Source organism: Hyperolius riggenbachi, chromosome 8, assembly GCF_040937935.1.
Source record: "Hyperolius riggenbachi isolate aHypRig1 chromosome 8, aHypRig1.pri, whole genome shotgun sequence".
Taxonomy (NCBI): Eukaryota; Metazoa; Chordata; class Amphibia; order Anura; family Hyperoliidae; genus Hyperolius; species Hyperolius riggenbachi.
The window spans coordinates 32,074,528-32,099,723 of NC_090653.1; the positions used below are offsets into that span (position 1 = coordinate 32,074,528).

At 45.9% G+C, this 25,196-nt stretch overlaps 1 protein-coding gene across 10 annotated transcripts in view; it reads right to left on the reverse strand.

Moving 5' to 3' along the window:
* Positions 1 to 25,196, reverse strand: part of SYNGAP1 (synaptic Ras GTPase activating protein 1) — a 401,820-nt gene that overhangs the window by 316,601 nt on the left and 60,023 nt on the right. For all 10 annotated transcript variants that reach the window (XM_068250158.1, XM_068250154.1, XM_068250155.1 and 7 more), the window contains one exon: positions 2,972 to 3,093. In XM_068250158.1, coding sequence (XP_068106259.1) covers positions 2,972 to 3,093 — 122 coding nt within the window. The remainder of the gene's footprint in view (positions 1 to 2,971; positions 3,094 to 25,196) is intronic.

Sequence of the window (25,196 nt, forward strand, 5' to 3'; positions counted from 1 at the left end):
TATCATATTTGCATTTGTGCATAAGTATTATTATTCATTTAGAAATTACAAGTTCCCAAAAGTACAGTTTTTTACTTTGAGAGCTGCCTTTGCATTTTATTCATAACTGGTTTCATTCATTATGTATTGAAGGCAGACATGCTTTGACTCTGTCTGTGTGGAGCAGCTTCTCCACAGTCAGAGAATGTGTCACATTCCTCACGTGATACATTTAAGTAAACACAAGATAACATTATCTACAACTTTGGATGTGTCCACATTTCAATGCACTGAACTTTCAAACTCTGTGTGTAGCCCTTTGAATGCTGTTCTGGTAAAAATAAAATGCTGGTTGTATATAATATGTTGTAAATAATTTTTTACAGCAAAGAAGAAATGCTGGGTTATATTCCACTTTAACATGCCTAGCAATTGCAAATTACGATGCAAAATTACGTTTATGCAAAATTCATGCTCATCACCGGTCTTAAATAAGGATTTTTAATAAAATGTCCTAGTCTTATTTTTTATTGAATGTTTAAAATTCATCTTTAAAGTTTTGACTGTCTCAGATACATAAGAGTAGTTTTTAATGTTATTCAGCTTCCATGCAGACAAATCATGACATTTTTACTTGCTATGTGCAGAACTACAATTTTTTGGATCGAAATTCCCTCTCTTGGAACCCAGTTTCTTCCCCTTCATTTGTCCCTCTTTCAGGACTCGTGTACAGATCTATGTAAATATATGTTGTTGTTTTTTTGACTAAAAAGTGAATTTAAAGACAATCTGTAACAATAAAAACCTCCCGTGGGGAGTACTCACCTCGGTAGGGGGAAGCCTCCGGATCCTATTGAGGCTTCCCCCGTCCTCATCGGTCCCACGGTGGCGGCGAAAATCCTCCCGGAGCGGCGGCAATGTAAATATTTACCTTTTGGCTCCAGAGCAGGATCCGCTCTTTCCCACGAAGATAGGCGGAAATAGCCGATCTCCATCGGGCCGCTCTACTGCGCAGGCGCAAGTCTCCTGCGCAGTACAGCGGACCCGACGGAGATCGGCTATTTCCGCCTATGTCTGTCATAAGAGCTGCAGCAGCGCCCCCGCTGGAGCCTGGAAAGGTAAATATTGAACAGGCTGTCCGGGCCGCTGTTCGGAGGGCTGCAGTGAGACCCCCGTAGGACAGAGAAGGACGAGGGAAGCCTCATTAGGATCCTGAGGCTTCCCCCTCCCGAGGAGAGGACCCCCCAGGGGACGTTTTTATTGTTACAGTGTCTCTTTAATGGACTCTAAACTTAATTTTTGGCTTTTAAAATGGATGCATTTCTTATTTTCAAATGTTAATGTGAAGGAAAAGTAGTCTTTGAATTATAAAATGATGAATTCTTTATGGTATGCCTGACTAAGGGTGTAGTGAAGGCGTGACTAGGAATGTGGGAGGGGCGTCCCTCTTTATTATTTCACAATGTTGGGAGGCATGTATCTGTTTCCTGCACTCACAGGTGTTATTCTCAGCCATACAATTTTACCACCTCTAAAGACTTATCAGTTATTTTCTTTATAAGAGAAATAAAATGGCATCCTTCATATTCCTCCACCTTCAGCTTCTCTTTAAAGGGAACCAAGCACCATTTTTAGCACCCAGGGCATCTCAGTAGTACATGTAACCTCCTTGCCGGTTATACCGAGCTGAGCTCGGGGTAACCTGCGCAGGAGGATTGTTCAGGCCCCGCCGGGCCGATTTTCACATTTTTTTTAATTGCACGCAGCTAGCACTTTGCTAGCTGCGTGCATAACTCGATCGCGCCGCTCGCCGCCAATTTGCCGCTACCCGTCGCGCCGTGCCCCCCCCCCAGACCCCCTGCGCAGCCTGGCCAATCAGTGCCAGGCAGCGCTGAGGGGTGGATCGGGACTCCCTCTGACGTCCCGACGTCCATGACGTCGGTGACGTCATCCCGTCCCATCGCCATGGCGACGGGGGAAGCCATGCAGGAAATCCCTTTCTGAATGGGATTTCCTGCTTGCGCAGATCGCCAAATGCGATCAGAGTGGGTGGGGGGATGCCGCTAGGCTAGCTACATGATTTTTTTTTTTTTTAAAGTGCTGTGCTGCCCCCTTGCCGCAATAATTGGAACGGCAAGGGGGTTAATATGCATGCCAACAATGTGGCTCATAAATGAAAAAAAAATTACCTCTTCTTTTGACATATAAAAGTAGAGCAGGGGCCTTTATTATCCTATTTCCATGGCCTGCTCTGACCACAGAATTTCAAACAGGTAGGAACAATGAAACATTTGTATTGCACACATTAGTAAGGAGCAAACAAAAACTTTGAATGGTGGGGGAGGTGGGGGTTTACTGGTAGATTAAGCACTGTGCTTCAAAGAGTCTACAGAAGTCACATATGCTATCTTCACACCTTCCCCTGTATAAATAATGGGCAGCTAGAAGGGGAGGGGGGGACATGGCAGCTCTTATAGCTATTAGTAACCAGGAAACAAAAAGTGGTGCTTGGTTCCCTTTAAGAGAGCTTAACAGCAGGAAAAGGAATATCTCCATACATGCGTTCCAGGTGGTTAAAGCAGACTCAAACTTTTGCACAGCACAAATGAAGACTTTATTCCACATGCAGATGCTGAAGAAATTCACTTCTCTGTGTTCTGTATTGCAAAGATTAGATCAAAGTGCCTAATTACCTCTAATTAGCAACTGTGAATAGACTGCAGGAGAACTCTGCCTAGGCAGTTCTATCCATACGATAGACACTGAGGCTTAACCCTTTCAGTGCTGCTTGCAAAAGTGAAACCTAGTAAAACGTCAGGGTTTTTTTGGATTTCCATAAATTGTATAAAAGGACTGGACACTAAATTGGATTGGACAATAAAAATGACTTTCCCTAAAGGTTATCATGCTGTGGCTAATCCTTTAGAGCACAGAGTAAGTTCTGAGTTTAGTTCCACTAATGAATACGGATTCTGCCAATCATTCCTCCTACCTCATCTTCATCAAGCATAAGAAGCTGGTTTCCAGAGATGACACAGTATCGTGGATTCCAAGCTGGGCGGTCATATGGAGAGGTGACATAGGGCATCCGATGCATGGGAGGTCCACGAGCATCTGAAACAAAGCAACAAACTCAGTGTTATCCAATCAGAAACATCCAACTGTCCTCCACAATGAGAGCGCCTTATCCCCTGCAGAGAGTCACCGCTTCATGCCCCTTGCCAAGCCAAGGTCTCCACTGTGATACATAGCATAAGGGGTGTGACAACCTGTATGTATGTCTCATGTCTTACGGGGAGGACCACAGTCTTTCTAATGTTAAAGCGGGATTGTCAGCAATAAAATCAAATTCCATTTACCCACTGCTCTGTGTTTGTTATGCAGTCTACAACCTGACCCATGCAAGCATTCCAATATAATCATAAACGTTTCTGCTGTAAGGAATCTTATCTCAATCAGCCTGGCTTTATACTGGCACATTGCCGGGGGGAGGGAAGCTTGTCATCACCCCTCCCACTTTCCTGCTCCTCACTGATTGGCTGAGGGCAGTTCAGTGTGAGAAGGGAAATACACCACACCCCTCTGCAGAAGATGCTGAAATACAATCTATGCTGTGTTCACGTGTGTTTACAAAGCAAGCTAGAAATGACAGTGTAGTTTCTAGGAGGAAAAAAAAAAGAGTAAGGGAGGAAATGACATCAGGATTGGCTTCAGTCAGATGAAGTAAAGATAGAAAATGCCTAGAACAGTTTTCTCTTTATTTACTATATAAAATTCACTGTGAAATAAAAATGTGGACAGTGCATTACATATGTTATGTAAGTAGAACAAATATTTATCTTCTTATATATGTGTTTTTCCTGGGATAGTATGGCTGTCCCTCCTGCCTCAAAAGAGACTTCTTGCATAATACACAAAGGCCTCAAACCTTTAGGCTGCTTTCACAGTGGGACGTTACAGGCGCACGTTACAGCAGCCTGTAACGCAGCCCAACTCACAGCAATTAAAAATCAATGGGCTGTTCACAGTGCCCACGTTGCATAGGAGAAGAACGCTACGCGTTAAATGAAAGTGCAGCAGGCTGTGTGTTATACTCCTATGTGGCTGCGTTAGACTGCTTGCACATGCTCAGTAATGTATGTCAGGAGAGGAGGAGGGGAGAGTCCGCTATTGTGTCTAGCCACATGGCTAATTAATATTCACTGCACTGTAGTGTTGTCCGGATCATGAACGATTCGGATCTTTGACCCGGATCGTTTTTGTGAGTCGAATCATCCGGATCATCACAATGAAGGATTCGGTTCACAGTGGATGTCTGGAAGAAACAGGAACTGCAGCTTCTGTGCACAAGCACAATCTTCCTGCTGCATCTCTCCCTTTCCCATTAGCACCCTCAATGTGCCCTCATTCTCCTGCACCTCTCACTCTGCTGCAACCCTGCTTCCTGAAATGATTCAAAGATTCAGTTCAAAGATCCTGATCTTTTCAATGATCCGATTCGAATCATCAGAATCATTGAAAAGATCCGGACTTCCCAGTATAGAAAGAAAACGGCGCACCAAGAGCTGCATAACACGGCTCAATCTGACGTCTAACTTCAACACCACCATGCGTTGCGTTAGGGGCACGTTATGCGACCTTAACGTCCCCTAAAACGCAACGTCTTGGTGTGAAAGAGGCCTTACAGCTCCCTCAAGACCACAGCCGCGTCCCCTAATGGTAACCGCACACCGTACCCTGTGCCCAACCCTAACCGCAACTCCTGCTCGGTGCCTTATAGCACACCATCCCTTATGTGGTAGAACATGCATATTCTCTGCATTCCCTCACCTTGACTCATGTGTATACCAACCACAGCGGCAGGTTAGATTTCCTCCTAACTTAACTACATTTCTGCAGATAAAGATAATTCCACTCAAAATCGCATTCAGAAACGCTATGTGATTGTGACTTTATCGATTCACATCGCGCAGGTTGAAATGCCATTATCATTTATTCAGGTGGACAACTGTAATTGTCAATATAAGCAGATGAAAAAAAAAGTAGCAAAAAAAATAAAAATTAAAGGGAACCCGAGGTGAGAGGCATATGGAGGCGGACATGTTTATTTCCTTTTAAATGATGCACATTGCCTGGCTGTCCTGCTGATCCTTTGCCTCTAGTACTTTAAGCCACAGACCTTGAACAAGCATGCAAATGAGATGTCTACGTAAAATCTGACAAAATTAGCTGCATGCTGGTTTCAGGTGTGTGATTTAGACCCTACCGACCAGAAAGATCAGCAGAACAGTCAGGCAACTGGTATTGGGTAAAAGGAAATAATTATGGCAGCTTCCATAGGTCTCACACCTCGGGTTCTCTTTAAATTGCTGGATAGCAAGAAAAATCACATAGCACCGTGATATGCTATGCTATTGTCTAGCTCTGCCATTGACTTCACCTAAACGCAATAACAGCTGTGCTGGAGTTTGGGGGAGCGCAAGGTGCAAGTGGAAAAATGGCACCACAATTACTATGTTAACCAGAATGCCGTTGAGATCGGTAATTTGTGTCCAATCCAAAAATAGGGTAAAAACGCAGCAAGTGGGGAAGACCCTAATGGAAGGAGGACCACTGCTTTACTGCAGTCCTTGTACAGGGCTGAGGAATTTTGTAATTTCTATATATACAAAAAAAAAAAAAAACGCTTCCCAAGCCCTGAAACAATAAGATTATTTAACCCTTTGGGGACCGCCGTAGGTAAATCCTACGTTCCCCTGGCGATTGGCGCTCCCCTCTGCTCTGGTCGACATCCCCGCTCGCTCTGACATAAGTGCCGGGTCCCGGCTTGATGACGTCATCGAGCCGCGACCTGGGAGCGGCAGTACAAGCAGGGATGACGGCCAGAGCGGAGGGGTCCACTGCTGCCCATGGCTGGAGCCGGGGAGGTGAGTAAAGGCTGCTGGCTACAGGGGGGACACCTGGCCACACTGGGGACAGCATGCCCAGCCTAGCCCCACCAGGGAACCGGCTGCCTGAACCCCCCCCCCCCCCCCCAATGCGACCCCCCCTCATGCAAGATTGCCTGGTCCATAAGCGGGGTTAGGCAGCCGGTCTCGTAAGGGTTAAGGTGCCATTTGCGGTACGATATTTTCATCAGATGTGAATATTCAATCAGATTTGCAGAATTGTTCCAATAAACGGGTAATTCTCTTCAGATACGATCATAAAATTCCACATTCCGAGCGACATTCCGAACGACACAATTCTGTGTTCTAATCGACCACCTGATCATTTTATGTCTATTTTACAGTGTGATTGTAAAAATCCGATAGAGTGATTGCATCTGCAGAAGGTACTCAGAAGATACTCTTAATGGGCACACAGCAAATCTCCTGTCCACATGGACAGATCATAGAGATGAATGAACAGACCAGTCCAAGACAGCAATTCACAGTGCAAAGCGCTGACAGTCGGAGGAGGTAGGGTGACATCCTGTGGACACTTCTTGCAATTTACCACAACAGGGAATGATCATCTCTAGAAATGATTCTGCTACGCTGAGAGATCTGACGTTATCACAAGACTACAGCGCGATATGAAAGGTTAAAATATCCCAAATAAACTCGATGGCAAGACAGGGGCTCTCCAAAACTGCCAACGTTCCAGCAAGCCACTGGCCACAGCAATGTCACACATTGTAATATGATGCTGAAAACAGGGAGATTAAAGGCTGCAGAGGTCAGTTAGGCATAAAGGTGGCCACATGCCTTACCACAGGTTAATCAACTAGCAGATAGTCATATAAAAATGGAAAGAAAACTGAGACCATTTTTAACATGAGGCTGTACCTAACATCAGAAGTACATTCCATGAACCTTCCCTTCATATGACTCTTCAGCAATGTTTATACCCCGTTTACTTAAACTCACAGAACTACAGAAAGAGGCCTGAAACATCGTCCTGATTTCATCTGTGCCAGCTTGAGGATATGCTGGCATCCACCTGGTCTGAACTCTGAACCTTGATTGAATCCAAGAACTTTACAAGTTTTGCCACAATAGGACATCTTTCCACAAATCCTAAGTATTTTCTACTATTACTCCCAGTGGAACTCCAGTGAAAATAATGTAATAAAAAAAGTACTTCATTTTTACAATAATTATGTATACATGATTTAGGGCTTGATTCACAAGCTGCCAGGCAACGTGAATTGTTTAAAATGAAATACGTACGTCAGCCTCCATATGTCCCTCATTCAGAGGCTCCCCTCTATTGAGGCATCTATCTGTTCCCTTTTTTTGTGCCACACACATCTTCTGCAGCACATTACAGAGTACATAGTCATGTCACTGACTGTCCTCAGAGGAGCTCACATTCCAATCCTACCATAATCATAGTCTAATGTCCTGCCATATTATTATTATGTATTTATATAGCACTGACATCTCCTGCAGCACATTACAGAGTACTTAGTCATGTCACTGACTGTCCTCAGAGGAGCTCACAATCTAATCCCTACCACAGTCATAGTCTAATGTCCTACCATATTATTATTATGTATTTATATAGCACTGACATCTTCTGCAGCGCTTTATAGAGTACATAGTCATGTCACTGACTGTCCTCAGAGGAGCTCACTATCTAATCCTACCATAGTCATAGTCTAATGTCCTACCATATTATTATTATGTATTTATATAGCACTGACATCTCCTGCAGCACTTTACAGAGTACATAGTCATGTCACTGACTGGCCTCAGAGGAACTTAAAATCTCACCCTCAACATAGTCATTGTTCAACGTCCCAAACATTGTCTATTTTTTTAGGGGGCCAATTAACTTATCAGTATGTTTTTGGGATGTGGGAATAAACAGGATTGCCCAGCTAAACCTACGCAAACCTGGAGAACATGGCAATGATCACACAACAGAACAATCACACAACAGAAATAAACGATTTGCCCAATCACTCAGACCACAACTCTTTTCACAAACAGGGAGTCAACCAGCCAACACCCGGATCCCAGCAACAGGTGTCAAAATCCAATGTGAACAGAACAAATGACTGAGTCTCGACCTGGATTTATGCAATTATAGCTTGATTTATTGGTAGCACAGCCACTAGATAGCACGATGACGTTTCGGCACGCAGGTCTTTATCAAATGCACTGAGCATTTGATAAAGGCCTGCGTGCCGAAACGTTGTGCTATCTAGTGGCTGTGCTACTATTAAATCAAGCTGTAATTGCATAAATCCAGGTCGAGACCCAGTCATTTGTAATGATCACACAACAACCAGCGGTGACAAATTATAGGAACCTCACCAGTCCAAGACAAACTGTAAATTACTTTTATGAGGCTTGTAATCCACCACAGGACAGTTACGAATGACACATCCAGTGATGGCTCTGGCCATGCGCTGCTCAAAGATTAGTGATCCTGAAACGACCTCAGAGGGGCCGCAAAAAAAAGTGACAGCAAGCGTGACATCGGAGCAGGGGGGAGACACTGAGAGCATAAGGGAAATAATATGTAACACCACAACCTGACACTGGCCAGAACAAGTCTACAAATAACAGCACTACTGAATTATAAATGGCAGATGAGTTGCCAACAGTGACAGCCACAGGTGTGCCAGGAACAAACCACAAGATAACATCTCTGCACTGGCTGGATAGTGTAGTGGTTAAAATGTACCTGAGACAGGGCCACAGGAAAAAACATGCATAATCCGGCCTGATTGATCCCACAACTTCTGACTCCTCCAGTCAAGGCCAGTCGGCGCAGGAGCAGACGCAGAACTCTCCCGGCGACGTGAACATGGCAGGAGTGCTCACGCGGTCAGGCCACGCACGCACATTTGGCCCCAGATTGGAGGACATTCTGTGGCCTATTGCGAGTGAATGGGGAGTCAGAAGAGGATGGTGTGGGAGCGATTAGACCAGCAGGGACTGTAGGAAGCCCAGGTATGCATGTTTTTTTTCTGTTGAGGCCACATCTCATGTTTCCTTGAAGGGCTCCGCCCGGAGTTCAAATCAGCTCTTCCTGTCCAGTAAAGCAGAGGGACACCAAGAGCCCCAATAGTGTAATTCGTCTTGAGGACAACAAAATAAATGAGAAGTTAAAATTATACTTACAAACCAGGGTTACCAATAGGCAACCACTGTATAGGCAGGTGTGGAGAACAATCCTGACCCCACTCAGGAATAAAAAGTCGCTCTGTGTAGACAGGAAAATAGGGTAATAACCCTCCACCCAGGGTGGACTCATTGTAGTGTACAAGATACAGAGGCGCCAAAAGAATAAAAGATAATTAAATGAACTTAAAAAACCAACTGGTTAAACAGAGGAGGCAGCTGCCTCCTCTGTTTAACCAGTTGGTTTTTTAAGTTAATTTAATTACCTTTTATTCTTTTGGCGCCTCTGTATCTTGTACACTTCCTGTCCAGTAGGCCACCACCTATTCAGTAAGGAATCCTTGGGCTAGACTCTCTAACAGGGCAGGTTCCAGACATTTACTCCCTGAAGCAAACTTGAGTAAAGTAAATATTAATGAAGGGGCGGGGTCAGCACACACAGACTCAGAGCTGGCAAGCTCCGTAAGTCAGGCAGAAGCAGCAGAGCAGAGTGAGAGCCTACTGAGCGCGCCCTTGTGGCTGCAGCTCTGGCGCTTTGTGTCCACCTGAAGAAAATCGCAGTGTTAATGTTATTTTTCTTGTCTTCTCCTGAATTCATTAGGTAAATCAAATTAGATGCAGGCTTTTGTGAATGCAAAATACAGAATGACACTAGCACTCCTAGGAACATTGAAAAAGGCTCAATACACTACTGAGGGCAAGCTGCGACACACTACTGAGGGCAAGCTGTGACACACTACTGACGGCAAGCTGTGACACACTACTGAGGGCAAGCTGTGACACACTACTGAGGGCAAGCTGTGACACACTACTGAGGGCACTGGGGAGTGCTGAAACATAACTGAGGGCTGTGAAATCCTGTGCCAGATACAGAATGACTGAACATATGGGGGTTATTCACAAAAGTGTGATAACTGCTATCACAGTTTCCACACGTAAAGCATTACTCCCCGTGACAAACGAACGATCACACGCGTAAACGTTCGTTTATCACGCGGAGTAATGCTTTACGTGCACAAACCGCCGCGCGTGGCAGATCGCGTGATAACAGCTGTGCTGTGATGACGCTTTTGTGAATTAACCCTATGATGTGAATGGCACAGAAGAAAACTGGACATGTGACAGTCCAGGTAGGATTTAACCTCTGGTTTGTGACTTCAGTTCCTGTCCAGGGACGTAGATAATCGCCCACTAAAGCCGACGGCCGCTGCTCGCTCCCGCTGATCGTTAAAGGGGAGATAAATGAATGGGAACACTGTTCCCACTCATTAATCTAAGCCCCCGTGTCAATGATCACCGGCATCAATGAGATGCCACAGTCACTATATCTACTTAAGTAACACGTCCACAGATTACTTCCTGTTTGCGTACCTATAGTACACTAATAGGAAATAACGCGCAAGGACATCTTATGGCCAAATAGTAAAATTACGCCTACATACATTTATTTTAATAAGAAGAGCCACACATACATTTAAAATTAACACCTTACCTCCCATAGTTACCCAAAATAAATCGTTCCGTTGTGATAAGTAGTAATAAAGTTATAGACGAATGAATGAAAGGAGCGCTGACCGGTGAAAATTGCTCTGGTACAGAAGGGGAAAAAAACCCTCAGTAGTGAAGTGGTTAAAGAATGACACTGGACATGCAACTAATGACACTGGACATGCAACTGTCAGTAAAAAATTTCCAATGACACTGGACATGTGACGGTCAGTGAAGGAGACAGGATGACACTGAACATGTGACAGTCAGTGAAGGAGACAGGATGACACTGAACATGTGACGGTCAGTGAAGGAGACAGGATGACACTGGACATGACAGTCAGAAAAGGAGACAGGATGACACTGGACATGTGACAGTCAGTGAAGGAGACAGGATGACACTGGACATGTGACGGTCAGAAAAGGAGACAGGATGACACTAGACATGTGATGGACAGAAAAGAAGACAGGATGACACTGGACATGTGACGGTCAGTGAAGGAGACAGGATGACACTGGAGATGTGACAGTCAGTGAAGGAGACAGGATGACACTGACCATGTGACAGTCAGAAAAGGAGACAGGATGACGCTGGACATGTGACAGTCAGTGAAGGAGACAGGAGGACACAGGACATGTGACGGTCAGTGAAGGAGACAGGATGACAATGGACATGTGACAGTCAGAAAAGGAGACAGGATGACACTGGGCATGTGACGGTCAGAAAAGAAGACAGGATGACACTGGACATGTGACGGTCAGTGAAGGAGACAGGATGACACTGGAGATGTGACAGTCAGTGAAGGAGACAGGATGACACTGACCATGTGACAGTCAGAAAAGGAGACAGGATGACGCTGGACATGTGACAGTCAGAAAAGGAGACAGGATGACATTGGACATGTGATGGTCAGTGAAGGTGACAGAATGACACTGGACATGTGACAGTCAGTGAAGGAGACAGGATGACACTGGACATGTGACGGTCAGTGAAGGAGACAGGATGACACTGGAGATGTGACAGTCAGTGAAGGAGACAGGATGACACTGACCATGTGACAGTCAGAAAAGGAGACAGGATGACGCTGGACATGTGACAGTCAGAAAAGGAGACAGGATGACATTGGACATGTGATGGTCAGTGAAGGTGACAGAATGACACTGGACATGTGACAGTCAGTGAAGGAGACAGGATGACACTGGACATGTGACGGTCAGTGAAGGGGACAGGATGACACTGGACATGAGGGTCAGTGAAGGAGACAGGATGACATTGGACATGTGATGGTCAGTGAAGGAGACAGAATGACACTGGACATCTGACAGTCAGTGAAGGAGATAGGATGACACTGGACATGTGACGGTCAGAAAAGGAGACAGGATGACACTGGACATATGACGGTCAGTGAAGGAGACAGGATGACACTGGACATGTGACGGTCAGTGAAGGAGACAGGATGACACTGGACATGTGATGGTCAGTGAAGGAGACAGGATGACACTGGACATGTCATGGTCAGTGAAGGAGACAGGATGACACTGGACATGTGACAGTTAGTGAAGGAGACAGGATGGCACTGGACATCTGACAGTCAGTGAAGGAGATAAAATGACACTGGACATGTGAGGGTCAGTGAAGGTGACAGGATGACACTGGACATGTGAGGGTCAGTGAACAAGACACGATGACACTGGACATGCGACGGTCAGAGAAGGAGACAGGATGACACTGGACATGTGACAGTCAGTGAAGGGGAAAGGATGACACTGGACATGTGACGGTCAGTGAAGGGGAAAGGATGACACTGGACATGAGGGTCAGTGAAGGAGACAGGATGACATTGGACATGTGACAGTTAGTGAAGGAGACAGGATGGCACTGGACATCTGACAGTCAGTGAAGGAGATAAAATGACACTGGACATGTGAGGGTCAGTGAACGAGACACGATGACACTGGACATGCGACGGTCAGAAAAGAAGACAGGATGACATTGGACATGTGACAGTCAGTGAAGGGGAAAGGATGACACTGGACATGTGAGGGTCAGTGAAGGTGACAGGATGACACTGGACATGTGACGGTCAGTGAAGGAGACAGGATGACACTGGACATGTGGTGGTCAGCGAAGGAGACAGGAAGACACTGGACATGTGGCGGTCAGATAAGGAGACAGGATGACACCAGAGGTTAGAGGCATCTTGTAGGTAAGGCCACACTGTGACCACAGTGGGATTAAGTACTTCTGAACATACATTGAATAATACGATGGAGAAACCCATTAAATATAACCCCCACAATTAAGCATATTAGTACTAACACCAGTCCGACATAGCACGTTATGTAACAAATAATCCATTGGCTTTATATCTAATGTAGAACTCATCACAAACACAAATAATAGATGTATCCAGATAGATAGATAGATAGATAGATAGATAGATAGATAGATAGATAGATAGATAGATAGATAGATAGATACAGCCTGTTTATTTGACTATATAAAGCGATGGGTAGAATCAGCCATTATCTAGTACTGTGTATTTATCTATCCACGAACACGTAGACACTGGATAGCTTGAATGGATTTTACAGAGAAGACAAGAATAAAAGCACTGGGTAAGCTGCAGGGCTGGGGAAATGTGCATATATAACATATACATACATGTCTGTCCACAGAAGAGAGAGCATGGAGAAAGGGAGAGGTGGGGACAGCGAGAGAGGAAGACAGGGTAGGGAAGAGGAGGCAGGAGAAGAGAGGAAGTGGAGGCAGAAAGCAGGAAGTGGGGGTGTCAGGAAGAGAGGAGTGGGGGAGGAAGGGGGAGAGGGGTGAGTAGGAAAAAGTGTGAGGTGGCAACAGAAATAGAGGAGAGGCAGCAACAATAAGGTGGGAAGGGGGGTTAGAGGAAGGAAGAAAGGTGGGGGGAGGGGGGGCAGGAAGAAGAAATAGGCAGGAAGAGAGGAGACAGGCATCAGGCCTGTCCAGTAAAGCAGAGGGACACCAAGAGCCCCAATAGTGTAATTCGTCTTGAGGACAACAAAATAAATGAGAAGTTAAAATTATACTTACAAACCAGGGTTACCAATAGGCAACCACTGTATAGGCAGGTGGGGAGAACAATCCTGACCCCACTCAGGAATAAAAAGTTGCTCTGTGTAGACAGGAAAATAGGGTAATAACCCTCCACCCAGGGTGGACTCATTGTAGTGTACAAGATACAGAGGCGCCAAAAGAATAAAAGATAATTAAATGAACTTAAAAAACCAACTGGTTAAACAGAGGAGGCAGCTGCCTCCTCTGTTTAACCAGTTGGTTTTTTAAGTTAATTTAATTACCTTTTATTCTTTTGGCGCCTCTGTATCTTGTACACTTCCTGTCCAGTAGGCCACCACCTATTCAGTAAGGAATCCTTGGGCTAGACTCTCTAACAGGGCAGGTTCCAGACATTTACTCCCTGAAGCAAACTTGAGTAAAGTAAATATTAATGAAGGGGCGGGGTCAGCACACACAGACTCAGAGCTGGCAAGCTCCGTAAGTCAGGCAGAAGCAGCAGAGCAGAGTGAGAGCCTACTGAGCGCGCCCTTGTGGCTGCAGCTCTGGCGCTTTGTGTCCACCTGAAGAAAATCGCAGTGTTAATGTTATTTTTCTTGTCTTCTCCTGAATTCATTAGGTAAATCAAATTAGATGCAGGCTTTTGTGAATGCAAAATACAGAATGACACTAGCACTCCTAGGAACATTGAAAAAGGCTCAATACACTACTGAGGGCAAGCTGCGACACACTACTGAGGGCAAGCTGTGACACACTACTGACGGCAAGCTGTGACACACTACTGAGGGCAAGCTGTGACACACTACTGAGGGCAAGCTGTGACACACTACTGAGGGCACTGGGGAGTGCTGAAACATAACTGAGGGCTGTGAAATCCTGTGCCAGATACAGAATGACTGAACATATGGGGGTTATTCACAAAAGTGTGATAACTGCTATCACAGTTTCCACACGTAAAGCATTACTCCCCGTGACAAACGAACGATCACACGCGTAAACGTTCGTTTATCACGCGGAGTAATGCTTTACGTGCACAAACCGCCGCGCGTGGCAGATCGCGTGATAACAGCTGTGCTGTGATGACGCTTTTGTGAATTAACCCTATGATGTGAATGGCACAGAAGAAAACTGGACATGTGACAGTCCAGGTAGGATTTAACCTCTGGTTTGTGACTTCAGTTCCTGTCCAGGGACGTAGATAATCGCCCACTAAAGCCGACGGCCGCTGCTCGCTCCCGCTGATCGTTAAAGGGGAGATAAATGAATGGGAACACTGTTCCCACTCATTAATCTAAGCCCCCGTGTCAATGATCACCGGCATCAATGAGATGCCACAGTCACTATATCTACTTAAGTAACACGTCCACAGATTACTTCCTGTTTGCGTACCTATAGTACACTAATAGGAAATAACGCGCAAGGACATCTTATGGCCAAATAGTAAAATTACGCCTACATACATTTATTTTAATAAGAAGAGCCACACATACATTTAAAATTAACACCTTACCTCCCATAGTTACCCAAAATAAATCGTTCCGTTGTGATAAGTAGTAATAAAGTTATAGACGAATGAATGAAAGGAGCGCTGACCGGTGAAAATTGCTCTGGTACAGAAGGGGAAAAAAACCCTCAGTAGTGAAGTGGTTAAAGAATGACACTGGACATGCAACTAATGACACTGGACATGCAACTGTCAGTAAAAAAATTCCAATGACACTGGACATGTGACGGTCAGTGAAGGAGACAGGATGACACTGAACATGTGACAGTCAGTGAAGGAGACAGGATGACACTGAACATGTGACGGTCAGTGAAGGAGACAGGATGACACTGGACATGACAGTCAGAAAAGGAGACAGGATGACACTGGACATGTGACAGTCAGTGAAGGAGACAGGATGACACTGGACATGTGACGGTCAGAAAAGGAGACAGGATGACACTAGACATGTGATGGACAGAAAAGAAGACAGGATGACACTGGACATGTGACGGTCAGTGAAGGAGACAGGATGACACTGGAGATGTGACAGTCAGTGAAGGAGACAGGATGACACTGACCATGTGACAGTCAGAAAAGGAGACAGGATGACGCTGGACATGTGACAGTCAGTGAAGGAGACAGGAGGACACAGGACATGTGACGGTCAGTGAAGGAGACAGGATGACAATGGACATGTGACAGTCAGAAAAGGAGACAGGATGACACTGGGCATGTGACGGTCAGAAAAGAAGACAGGATGACACTGGACATGTGACGGTCAGTGAAGGAGACAGGATGACACTGGAGATGTGACAGTCAGTGAAGGAGACAGGATGACACTGACCATGTGACAGTCAGAAAAGGAGACAGGATGACGCTGGACATGTGACAGTCAGAAAAGGAGACAGGATGACATTGGACATGTGATGGTCAGTGAAGGTGACAGAATGACACTGGACATGTGACAGTCAGTGAAGGAGACAGGATGACACTGGACATGTGACGGTCAGTGAAGGGGACAGGATGACACTGGACATGAGGGTCAGTGAAGGAGACAGGATGACATTGGACATGTGATGGTCAGTGAAGGAGACAGAATGACACTGGACATCTGACAGTCAGTGAAGGAGATAGGATGACACTGGACATGTGACGGTCAGAAAAGGAGACAGGATGACACTGGACATATGACGGTCAGTGAAGGAGACAGGATGACACTGGACATGTGACGGTCAGTGAAGGAGACAGGATGACACTGGACATGTGATGGTCAGTGAAGGAGACAGGATGACACTGGACATGTCATGGTCAGTGAAGGAGACAGGATGACACTGGACATGTGACAGTTAGTGAAGGAGACAGGATGGCACTGGACATCTGACAGTCAGTGAAGGAGATAAAATGACACTGGACATGTGAGGGTCAGTGAAGGTGACAGGATGACACTGGACATGTGAGGGTCAGTGAACAAGACACGATGACACTGGACATGCGACGGTCAGAGAAGGAGACAGGATGACACTGGACATGTGACAGTCAGTGAAGGGGAAAGGATGACACTGGACATGTGACGGTCAGTGAAGGGGAAAGGATGACACTGGACATGAGGGTCAGTGAAGGAGACAGGATGACATTGGACATGTGACAGTTAGTGAAGGAGACAGGATGGCACTGGACATCTGACAGTCAGTGAAGGAGATAAAATGACACTGGACATGTGAGGGTCAGTGAACGAGACACGATGACACTGGACATGCGACAGTCAGAAAAGAAGACAGGATGACATTGGACATGTGACAGTCAGTGAAGGGGAAAGGATGACACTGGACATGTGAGGGTCAGTGAAGGTGACAGGATGACACTGGACATGTGACGGTCAGTGAAGGAGACAGGATGACACTGGACATGTGGTGGTCAGCGAAGGAGACAGGAAGACACTGGACATGTGGCGGTCAGATAAGGAGACAGGATGACACCAGAGGTTAGAGGCATCTTGTAGGTAAGGCCACACTGTGACCACAGTGGGATTAAGTACTTCTGAACATACATTGAATAATACGATGGAGAAACCCATTCAATATAACCCCCACAATTAAGCATATTAGTACTAACACCAGTCCGACATAGCACGTTATGTAACAAATAATCCATTGGCTTTATATCTAATGTAGAACTCATCACAAACACAAATAATAGATGTATCCAGATAGATAGATAGATAGATAGATAGATAGATAGATAGATAGATAGATAGATAGATAGATAGATACAGCCTGTTTATTTGACTATATAAAGCGATGGGTAGAATCAGCCATTATCTAGTACTGTGTATTTATCTATCCACGAACACGTAGACACTGGATAGCTTGAATGGATTTTACAGAGAAGACAAGAATAAAAGCACTGGGTAAGCTGCAGGGCTGGGGAAATGTGCATATATAACATATACATACATGTCTGTCCACAGAAGAGAGAGCATGGAGAAAGGGAGAGGTGGGGACAGCGAGAGAGGAAGACAGGGTAGGGAAGAGGAGGCAGGAGAAGAGAGGAAGTGGAGGCAGAAAGCAGGAAGTGGGGGTGTCAGGAAGAGAGGAGTGGGGGAGGAAGGGGGAGAGGGGTGAGTAGGAAAAAGTGTGAGGTGGCAACAGAAATAGAGGAGAGGCAGCAACAATAAGGTGGGAAGGGGGGTTAGAGGAAGGAAGAAAGGTGGGGGGAGGGGGGGCAGGAAGAAGAAATAGGCAGGAAGAGAGGAGACAGGCATCAGGAAAAGATCAGAGAGAAGGGGCATCAGGAAGAGGGGAAAGAAGAGGTGGCATCAGGAAGAGGAGAGAGAAGAGGTGGCATCAGGAAGAGGAGTGAGAAGAGGTGGCATCAGGAAGAGGAGAGAGAAAAGGTGGCACCAGGAAGAGGAGTGAGAAGAGGTGGCATCAGGAAGAGGAGAGAGAAGAGGTGGCATCAGGAAGAGGAGAGAGAAGAGGTGGCATCAGGAAGAGGAGAGAGAAGAGGTGGCATCAGGAAGAGGAGAGAGAAGAGGTGGCATCAGGAAGAGGAGTGAGAAGAGGTGGCATCAGGAAGAGGAGAGAGAAGAGGTGGCATCAGGAAGTGAGGAGAGAGGCAGGGTGGCACCAGGAAGAGGAGAGAGAAGAAGTGGCATCAGGAAGAGGAGAGAGAAGAGGTGGCATCATGAAGAGAAAATCAACAGGGCATCAGGAAGAGAGGAGAGAGACAGGGTGGCACTAGGAAGAGAGGAGAGAGAAGAAAAGGAATCAGGAAGGGAGGGGGAGCAGGAAGAAGGGACAGAGACATGGGTGCATCAGAAAAAAAGGAGAGACAGGACGGGGCATCCAGAAGAGAGGAGGTGGCTTTAGGAAAAGAAGACAGAGGAGGCAGTGAGCATTAGGAAGAGAGAAGGTAGAAAAGGGAGGGTACATCGAGAAAAGCAGGGAGGGAAAGCAGGGAGCATCAGTCATCGAGAACAGAGACATCAGAAGGCATCAGGAAGAGAGTGTCAGCAGGTGGTATGAGGAAGAGAAGAGAGACATGGGAAGGGGCATCAGGAAAAGAGGAGAGGGCATCAGGAAGAGGGAATACAGAAGAGAGGGGACATTAGGTAGAGAAGAGGGAGGAGGTGACATCAGGAAGAGGAGAGAGAATCAGGAAGAGGAGGCGAGAGAGGAGGGGGCATCAGGAAAAGGACAGAGAGAAGAGGGGGCACGAGGAAGAGGAGAGGCACCAGGAAGAGGATAGAGAGGAGAGGCACCAGGAAGAGGAGAGAGAGGAGGGGACATCAGGAAGAGGAGAGAGAGAGGAGGGGGCACCAGGAAGAGGAGAGAAAGGAGGGGGCATTAGGAAGAGGAGAGAGAGGAGGGGACATCAGGAAGAGGATAGAGAGGAGAGGCACCAGGAAGAGGAGAGAGAGGAGGGGCATCAGGAAGAGGAGAGAGAGGAGGGGACATTAGGAAGAGGATAGAGAGGAGAGGCACCAGGAAGAGGAGAGAGAGGAGGGGCATCAGGAAGAGAAGAGGACATCAGGAAGAGGAGAGAGAGGAGGGGGCACCAGGAAGAGGAGAGAGAGGAGGGGGCATCAGGAAAAGGAGAGAGAGAGGAGGGGGCATCAGGAAGAGGAGAGAGAGGAGGGGACATCAAGAAGAGGAGAGAGAGAGGAGGGGGCACCAGGAAGAGGAGAGGACATCAGGAAGAGGAGAGAGAGGAGGGGGCATCAGGAAGAGGAGAGAGAGGAGGGGGCATCAGGAAGAGGAGAGAGAGGAGGGGGCATCAGGAAGAGGAGAGGACATCAGGAAGAGGAGAGAGAGAGGAGAGGCACCAGGAAGAGGAGAGAGAGGAGGGGGCATCAGGAAGAGGAGAGAGAGGAGGGGGCATCAGGAAGAGGAGAGAGAGGAGGGGGCATCAGGAAGAGGAGAGAGAGGAGGGGGCATCAGGAAGAGGAGAGAGAGGAGGGGGCATCAGGAAGAGGAGAGGACATCAGGAAGAGGAGAGAGAGGAGAGAGGCATCAGGAAGAGGAGAGGGCACCAGGAAGATAGGATACAGAAGGGATGTGGCATAAGGAAGAGGAAAAGGGGGGGGGGGGTAGTAGGAAGGATGAAAGAGAGACAGGAAGTGAGGGGGGACAGGAAAAGAGAAGGAGGTTAGAAAGAGATGGAGAGCAGGGTGATGAGAAGGGAGTAGAGAGGAGAGGCAAGAAATCAGAGGGTGGGTGGCAGAAAAGACAGAAAGATGAAAAAGGTTAAACCTGTAGAAGCAAAGATTGCTGAGAAGATAACAGATGGGAGCAGGAGAGGTGGGGGAGGAGGGGGTAGCAGGAAAGTCAGGGTGACAGAGGGAGAACAGAAAGAGAACGGGAGGGATACAATACAGAAAAGAGGGCTTGAGACCAACAAAATCTGCACCTAATAGAGAGACAGCACAGTGCTTGGAGACATACTGGGGGTGAGAGAGACAGCACGAGGCAAGGAGACATACACGGGCGTCTCACCCTTCTCACCCCGAGAGAGCGCTCATTCTGCATTGTAAGAGACCGTCGTGTGATAAAAACTTCAACCTTATTCTGAAAACCCCTAAATATAGGAATTAAAGCAGCGACAGTTACCTAGCAACCATCAGCACTGACACAACCAACCACACACAGACACACAATGACACACACACACTGCCATGTATGGGCCTGCTACTTCCTGCCTGAACACACATGCACAGGGCTAGATAGAGTCACACAGGCACACAGCGCACAATCCAGCCACACAGATGTACACACTGTGCACTACAAAATGACACACATATACACTGTGCATGATACAATGACACACACATACACTGTGCATTATACAATGACACACATATACACTGTGCATGATACAATGACACACATATACACTGTGCATGATACAATGACACACATATACACTGTGCATGATACAATGACACAGACACACAAATGTGCAGAGCAACACACACATACACTGTGCATGATACAATGACACAGACACACAAATGTACACACTGTGCAGAGCAACACACACATACACTGTGCATGATACAATGACACACATATACACTGTGCATGATACAATGACACAGACACATAAATGTACACACTGTGCAGAGCAACACACACATACACTGTGCATGATACAATGACACAGACACACAAATGTACACACTGTGCAGAGCAACACACACATATACTGTGCATGATACAATGACACACATATACACTGTGCATGATACAATGACACAGACACACAAATGTACACACTGTGCAGAGCAACACACACATACACTGTGCATGATACAATGACACACATATACACTGTGCATGATACAATGACACAGACACATAAATGTACACACTGTGCAGAGCAACACACACATACACTGTGCATGATACAATGACACACATATACACTGTGCATGATACAATGACACAGACACATAAATGTACACACTGTGCAGAGCAACACACACATACACTGTGCATGATACAATGACACAGACACATAAATGTACACACTGTGCAGAGCAACACACACATACACTGTGCATGATACAATGACACACACATACACTGTGCATGATACAATGACACACACATACACTGTGCATGATACAATGACACACACATACACTGTGCATGACACAATGACACACACATACACTGTGCATGATACAATGACACACACATACACTGTGCAGGATACATTGACACAGACACAAATGTACACACTGTGCAGAGCAACACACGCATACACTGTGCAGGATACATTGACATAAACACACACAGTATACAGTACAGCCACAAATATACGTTAGTTATGCATGTCGCACAGATATAAACGCTGCACACTAACCTACAGAACACAGTGATGTGGATATAACACTAATCTACAGAACACAGTGATGTGGATATAACACTAATCTACAGAACACAGTGATGTGGATATAACACTAATCTACAGAACACAGTGATGTGGATATAACACTAATCTACAGAACTCAGTGATAGGCATCAATTAGGACTGACCCCATCACAGAAACCTACAGTACAGGATCCACAGGTACTTATGTATCAAGTATAATACTATCACACCAAAGGTAGCCAGCCATACATCTGGCAATTTGGCTGTATGATCGACTATTCGATTTGATCATTTTATAAAATCGAGAGAAAATCGAGTGTGTTTTTTTTAGAATTTCCAATCAATGAAAAGTGGCTCATTTTATGTCGAATCGACCAGCTTAGTTGATTGAGCAGGATGCAAGATATCGGTCAATCACACAGGAATCGGCTACTGTTCACATGTTATTCCATTGACTCTGAATCGATTTTTGCAGTCAGAGCAGGGAGACACAACATCGGTCAGATCGAACGTGAAGGTGAATCGCATAGGTTGGATATTGTTTGTAGTGTGTGGGTCACTAGTCGATCAATCATACTGAAGTCGATTCCTTAATAAAGTGGATGGCTTTGTTGACTGAATCAGAATTGCTAGATGTATGGCTACCTAAACTGACTTTGTACCTATCTTGATCAATCAGTGTTTTCTGTACAACTGCAAAGAAACCACAAACACACAATGGGCTTGATTCACTAACACAAATACCACCAGTAAGTTACCTGCTGTTACTCCCGCTATTTAACCCTGCGCGCCTTAATGCACGCTATTGGCAGCATAGCGTGCATTATTACCTGTGGTCACTCTGATTGGCCCAATAGGCTGCCTGTCACGTGACATCACTTGACAGGCAGTCTATTGGGCCAATCAAAGTGTGGAGATCACTTCATTTAGGCCTCTTTCACATCTAACAATGCGTGCAGGAGCCGTTTCCTGCACGCGTTGAATAGCGGGTGCGTCGTACCGCAACGCATCGAAACGCAGCATCGGGTGTGAAAGGTAAAATGAAAGCCTTTGGACTCTCATTTTACCTTGGTTAATGCAAAGTATCAACTTTGCGTTGAAACGCAGAAAAAGGGCTCTAGTGTGATAGAGCCCTTAAAGTTACTGGACCCGAAGGGGTCTAGGGCGGGATGACTGGAGCACCCGTTACTGGCTAATAGCCGGCGTAAGCTACAAGGGCTCACTATGCTGGGCATAGCGAGCGCTACTCTGACCATAGGTAATAATGCACATTATGCTGCCATTAGCGTGCATTAAACCATTTCAGCCCCCAGGTATTTTTCACCTTATGCATCAGAGCAATTTTCACCTCCCATTCGTTTGCCAATAACTTTATCACTACTTATATCACAATGAATTGATCTATATCTTGTTTTTTTATTATAGCTTTAAAATAATACATGCTACCATAATATGTGCTACCATAAATAAAACCTATGTATTTTATTTGCCCATTTGTCCCGGTTATTACACCATTTAAATGATGTTCCTATCACAATGAATGGCGCCAATATTTTATTTGAAAATAAAAGTGCATTTTTTTAGTTTCGCGTCCATCACTTTTTACAAGCTTATAATTTAAATTTTTTTTGCAATATACCCTCTTCACATGCATGTTAAAAAAGTTCAGACCCTTAGGTAACTATTTATGGGGGGGGAGGGGTTTCCATTAAAAAATTTATTTGGGTAATTTTGGGTGTAGGAGGTAAACAGTTAATTTTAAATGTGATAATGTGGGTTTATTTTATTAAAAAATGTATGTAGATGTAGTTTTACTAGTTGGCCACAAGATGGCCACAGTGAGATTATTTCTTTTAGTCCTGGAAGCGAGCACTTCGCTTCCAGGACTAAAAAAAAAATAATCTCACTGTGGCATAAGGAGGATGGAAAACTTTTTTTTTTTTGTCAGAAAGACCGTGGCCTCTGATAAGAAGCCGTCATTTTTTGTGCCGGGGACTCAGATCAATGAAAGAGAACTATGTTCCCATTCATTGATCTCCGGGCTACTGGGCGGCAGCACAGGGGCGCGCATGGAAGCGCGCAGAAGCACACCAGCAGCCGCCTGAACGTGACAATCACGTCCATGCAGCTTAAATGGTTAAGGTGCGCAGGGTTAAATAGCGTAACTGCAGGCTACTTGAGCTATTTGTCTTAGTGAATCAAGCCCATTGTATATCCGCATCCCTTCACAATGCACTGCTGGGAGGCACAAGAGTTCTTCAGTTATTCTTGGACGGGTGGGGTGAGTGATAATGAGAGTTTTGTGGTGCTATCTGCTCACCCCAATAACAGAGCAATTAGGTAAGCATTATCAAATCTTTTAACAAATACATGGGTCTTCCACCTGACCCCTTTTCCATTTTCCATTAGGTTTCCACAATTAACTGATGTAATCACGCCACCTGGATATATTCAAATAAGATTTGACAATTGATAAGCCCCTGACATAATCCTGAATTATAAACTTGCCTCATGGTCGGTGGGACTACATCAGTTGACTGAGAGACAATGAAGAAGAAGGACACCGAAGAAGACAGCAAACAAGCTGAAAGGACTCCAAAAAATACCAGCTTAAATCAAGATGACAAGATTCTTCAAAGTACATATTCATATCACTAACTAAGGCTAGACTGCTATCCACTATGCCCTGGGCCGGCGCTTCCATAGAGGCAAAGTGGGAAATTGTCCTAGGGCCCCAGAGCCTATGAGGGCCCCCCAGCGGCGCCCCCTCCAGCTATGGTGATCCATGAGAGCCGGGATGATTTGGTTCCAAGGTGGGCACCAGGGTGGCCCCCCAAGTTACTTTTGCCCCAGGGCCCCATTGTAGCAAAACCGGCCCTGACTATGCCACCGTGCTGCACAATTAGAAAGTACTGCTCTGCAATCAAGATAAGACAAGGCAGCAGATCAAGGCGTTTTGGAGAGGATCCCTCAAGCCCCTCACGATTGTATACGCAGAAGACGCCAACAAAGCCCAATCACCCATCATTACAAAGGGGACAGCTGGAAGGATCTTCTCCACAACACCGTCTTGATCTGCTGCCTCTTCTTATCTTGATTGCAGAGTAGTACTTCCTAAGGACTGGTTCACATTTGTTTAAAGAGACTCTGAAGCCTCCCTAAATCACTGTTTTCACTTAACAATCCTGTTAAGCATTATTGCCCCCTCGGAAATGCCGCATCCCTGCCGCTGAAATCTCAATCAATCCCCCCAAAACTACAGGGCAAAAATCCACGACTTTTCTGGTCATGGATTTTGCTGCCCAGGGGAGGCAGAGCTTTAGGCTGTAGCTCTGCCTCCAGTCCAATCAATCTGCGCTGATCGCCGCCTCTCCCCGCCCTTTTCAGTGAAAGAAGACTGACAGAGGCGGGGGAGAGGCGGAGATCCGCGCAGATAGACGGAGTAGAGGCAGAGCTACTGCTCAAAGCTCTGCCTCTACAGGAAGTGATGCCCTAATCTTCCCCGGGGGGTTGATTGAGACTGCAGCCGCGGGGATGCGGCGTTTCAGGTAGGGCAATCATGCGTAACAGGATTATGTAATAAAAACAGTGATTTAGGGACGCTTTAAAAAACTCTGTAAAAAAACGTATCTGTGGTTCCGTTTTGGGGCCAGGACCAAAACTGGAGCCACAGATACCAACGTTAAAAATAGCAGCC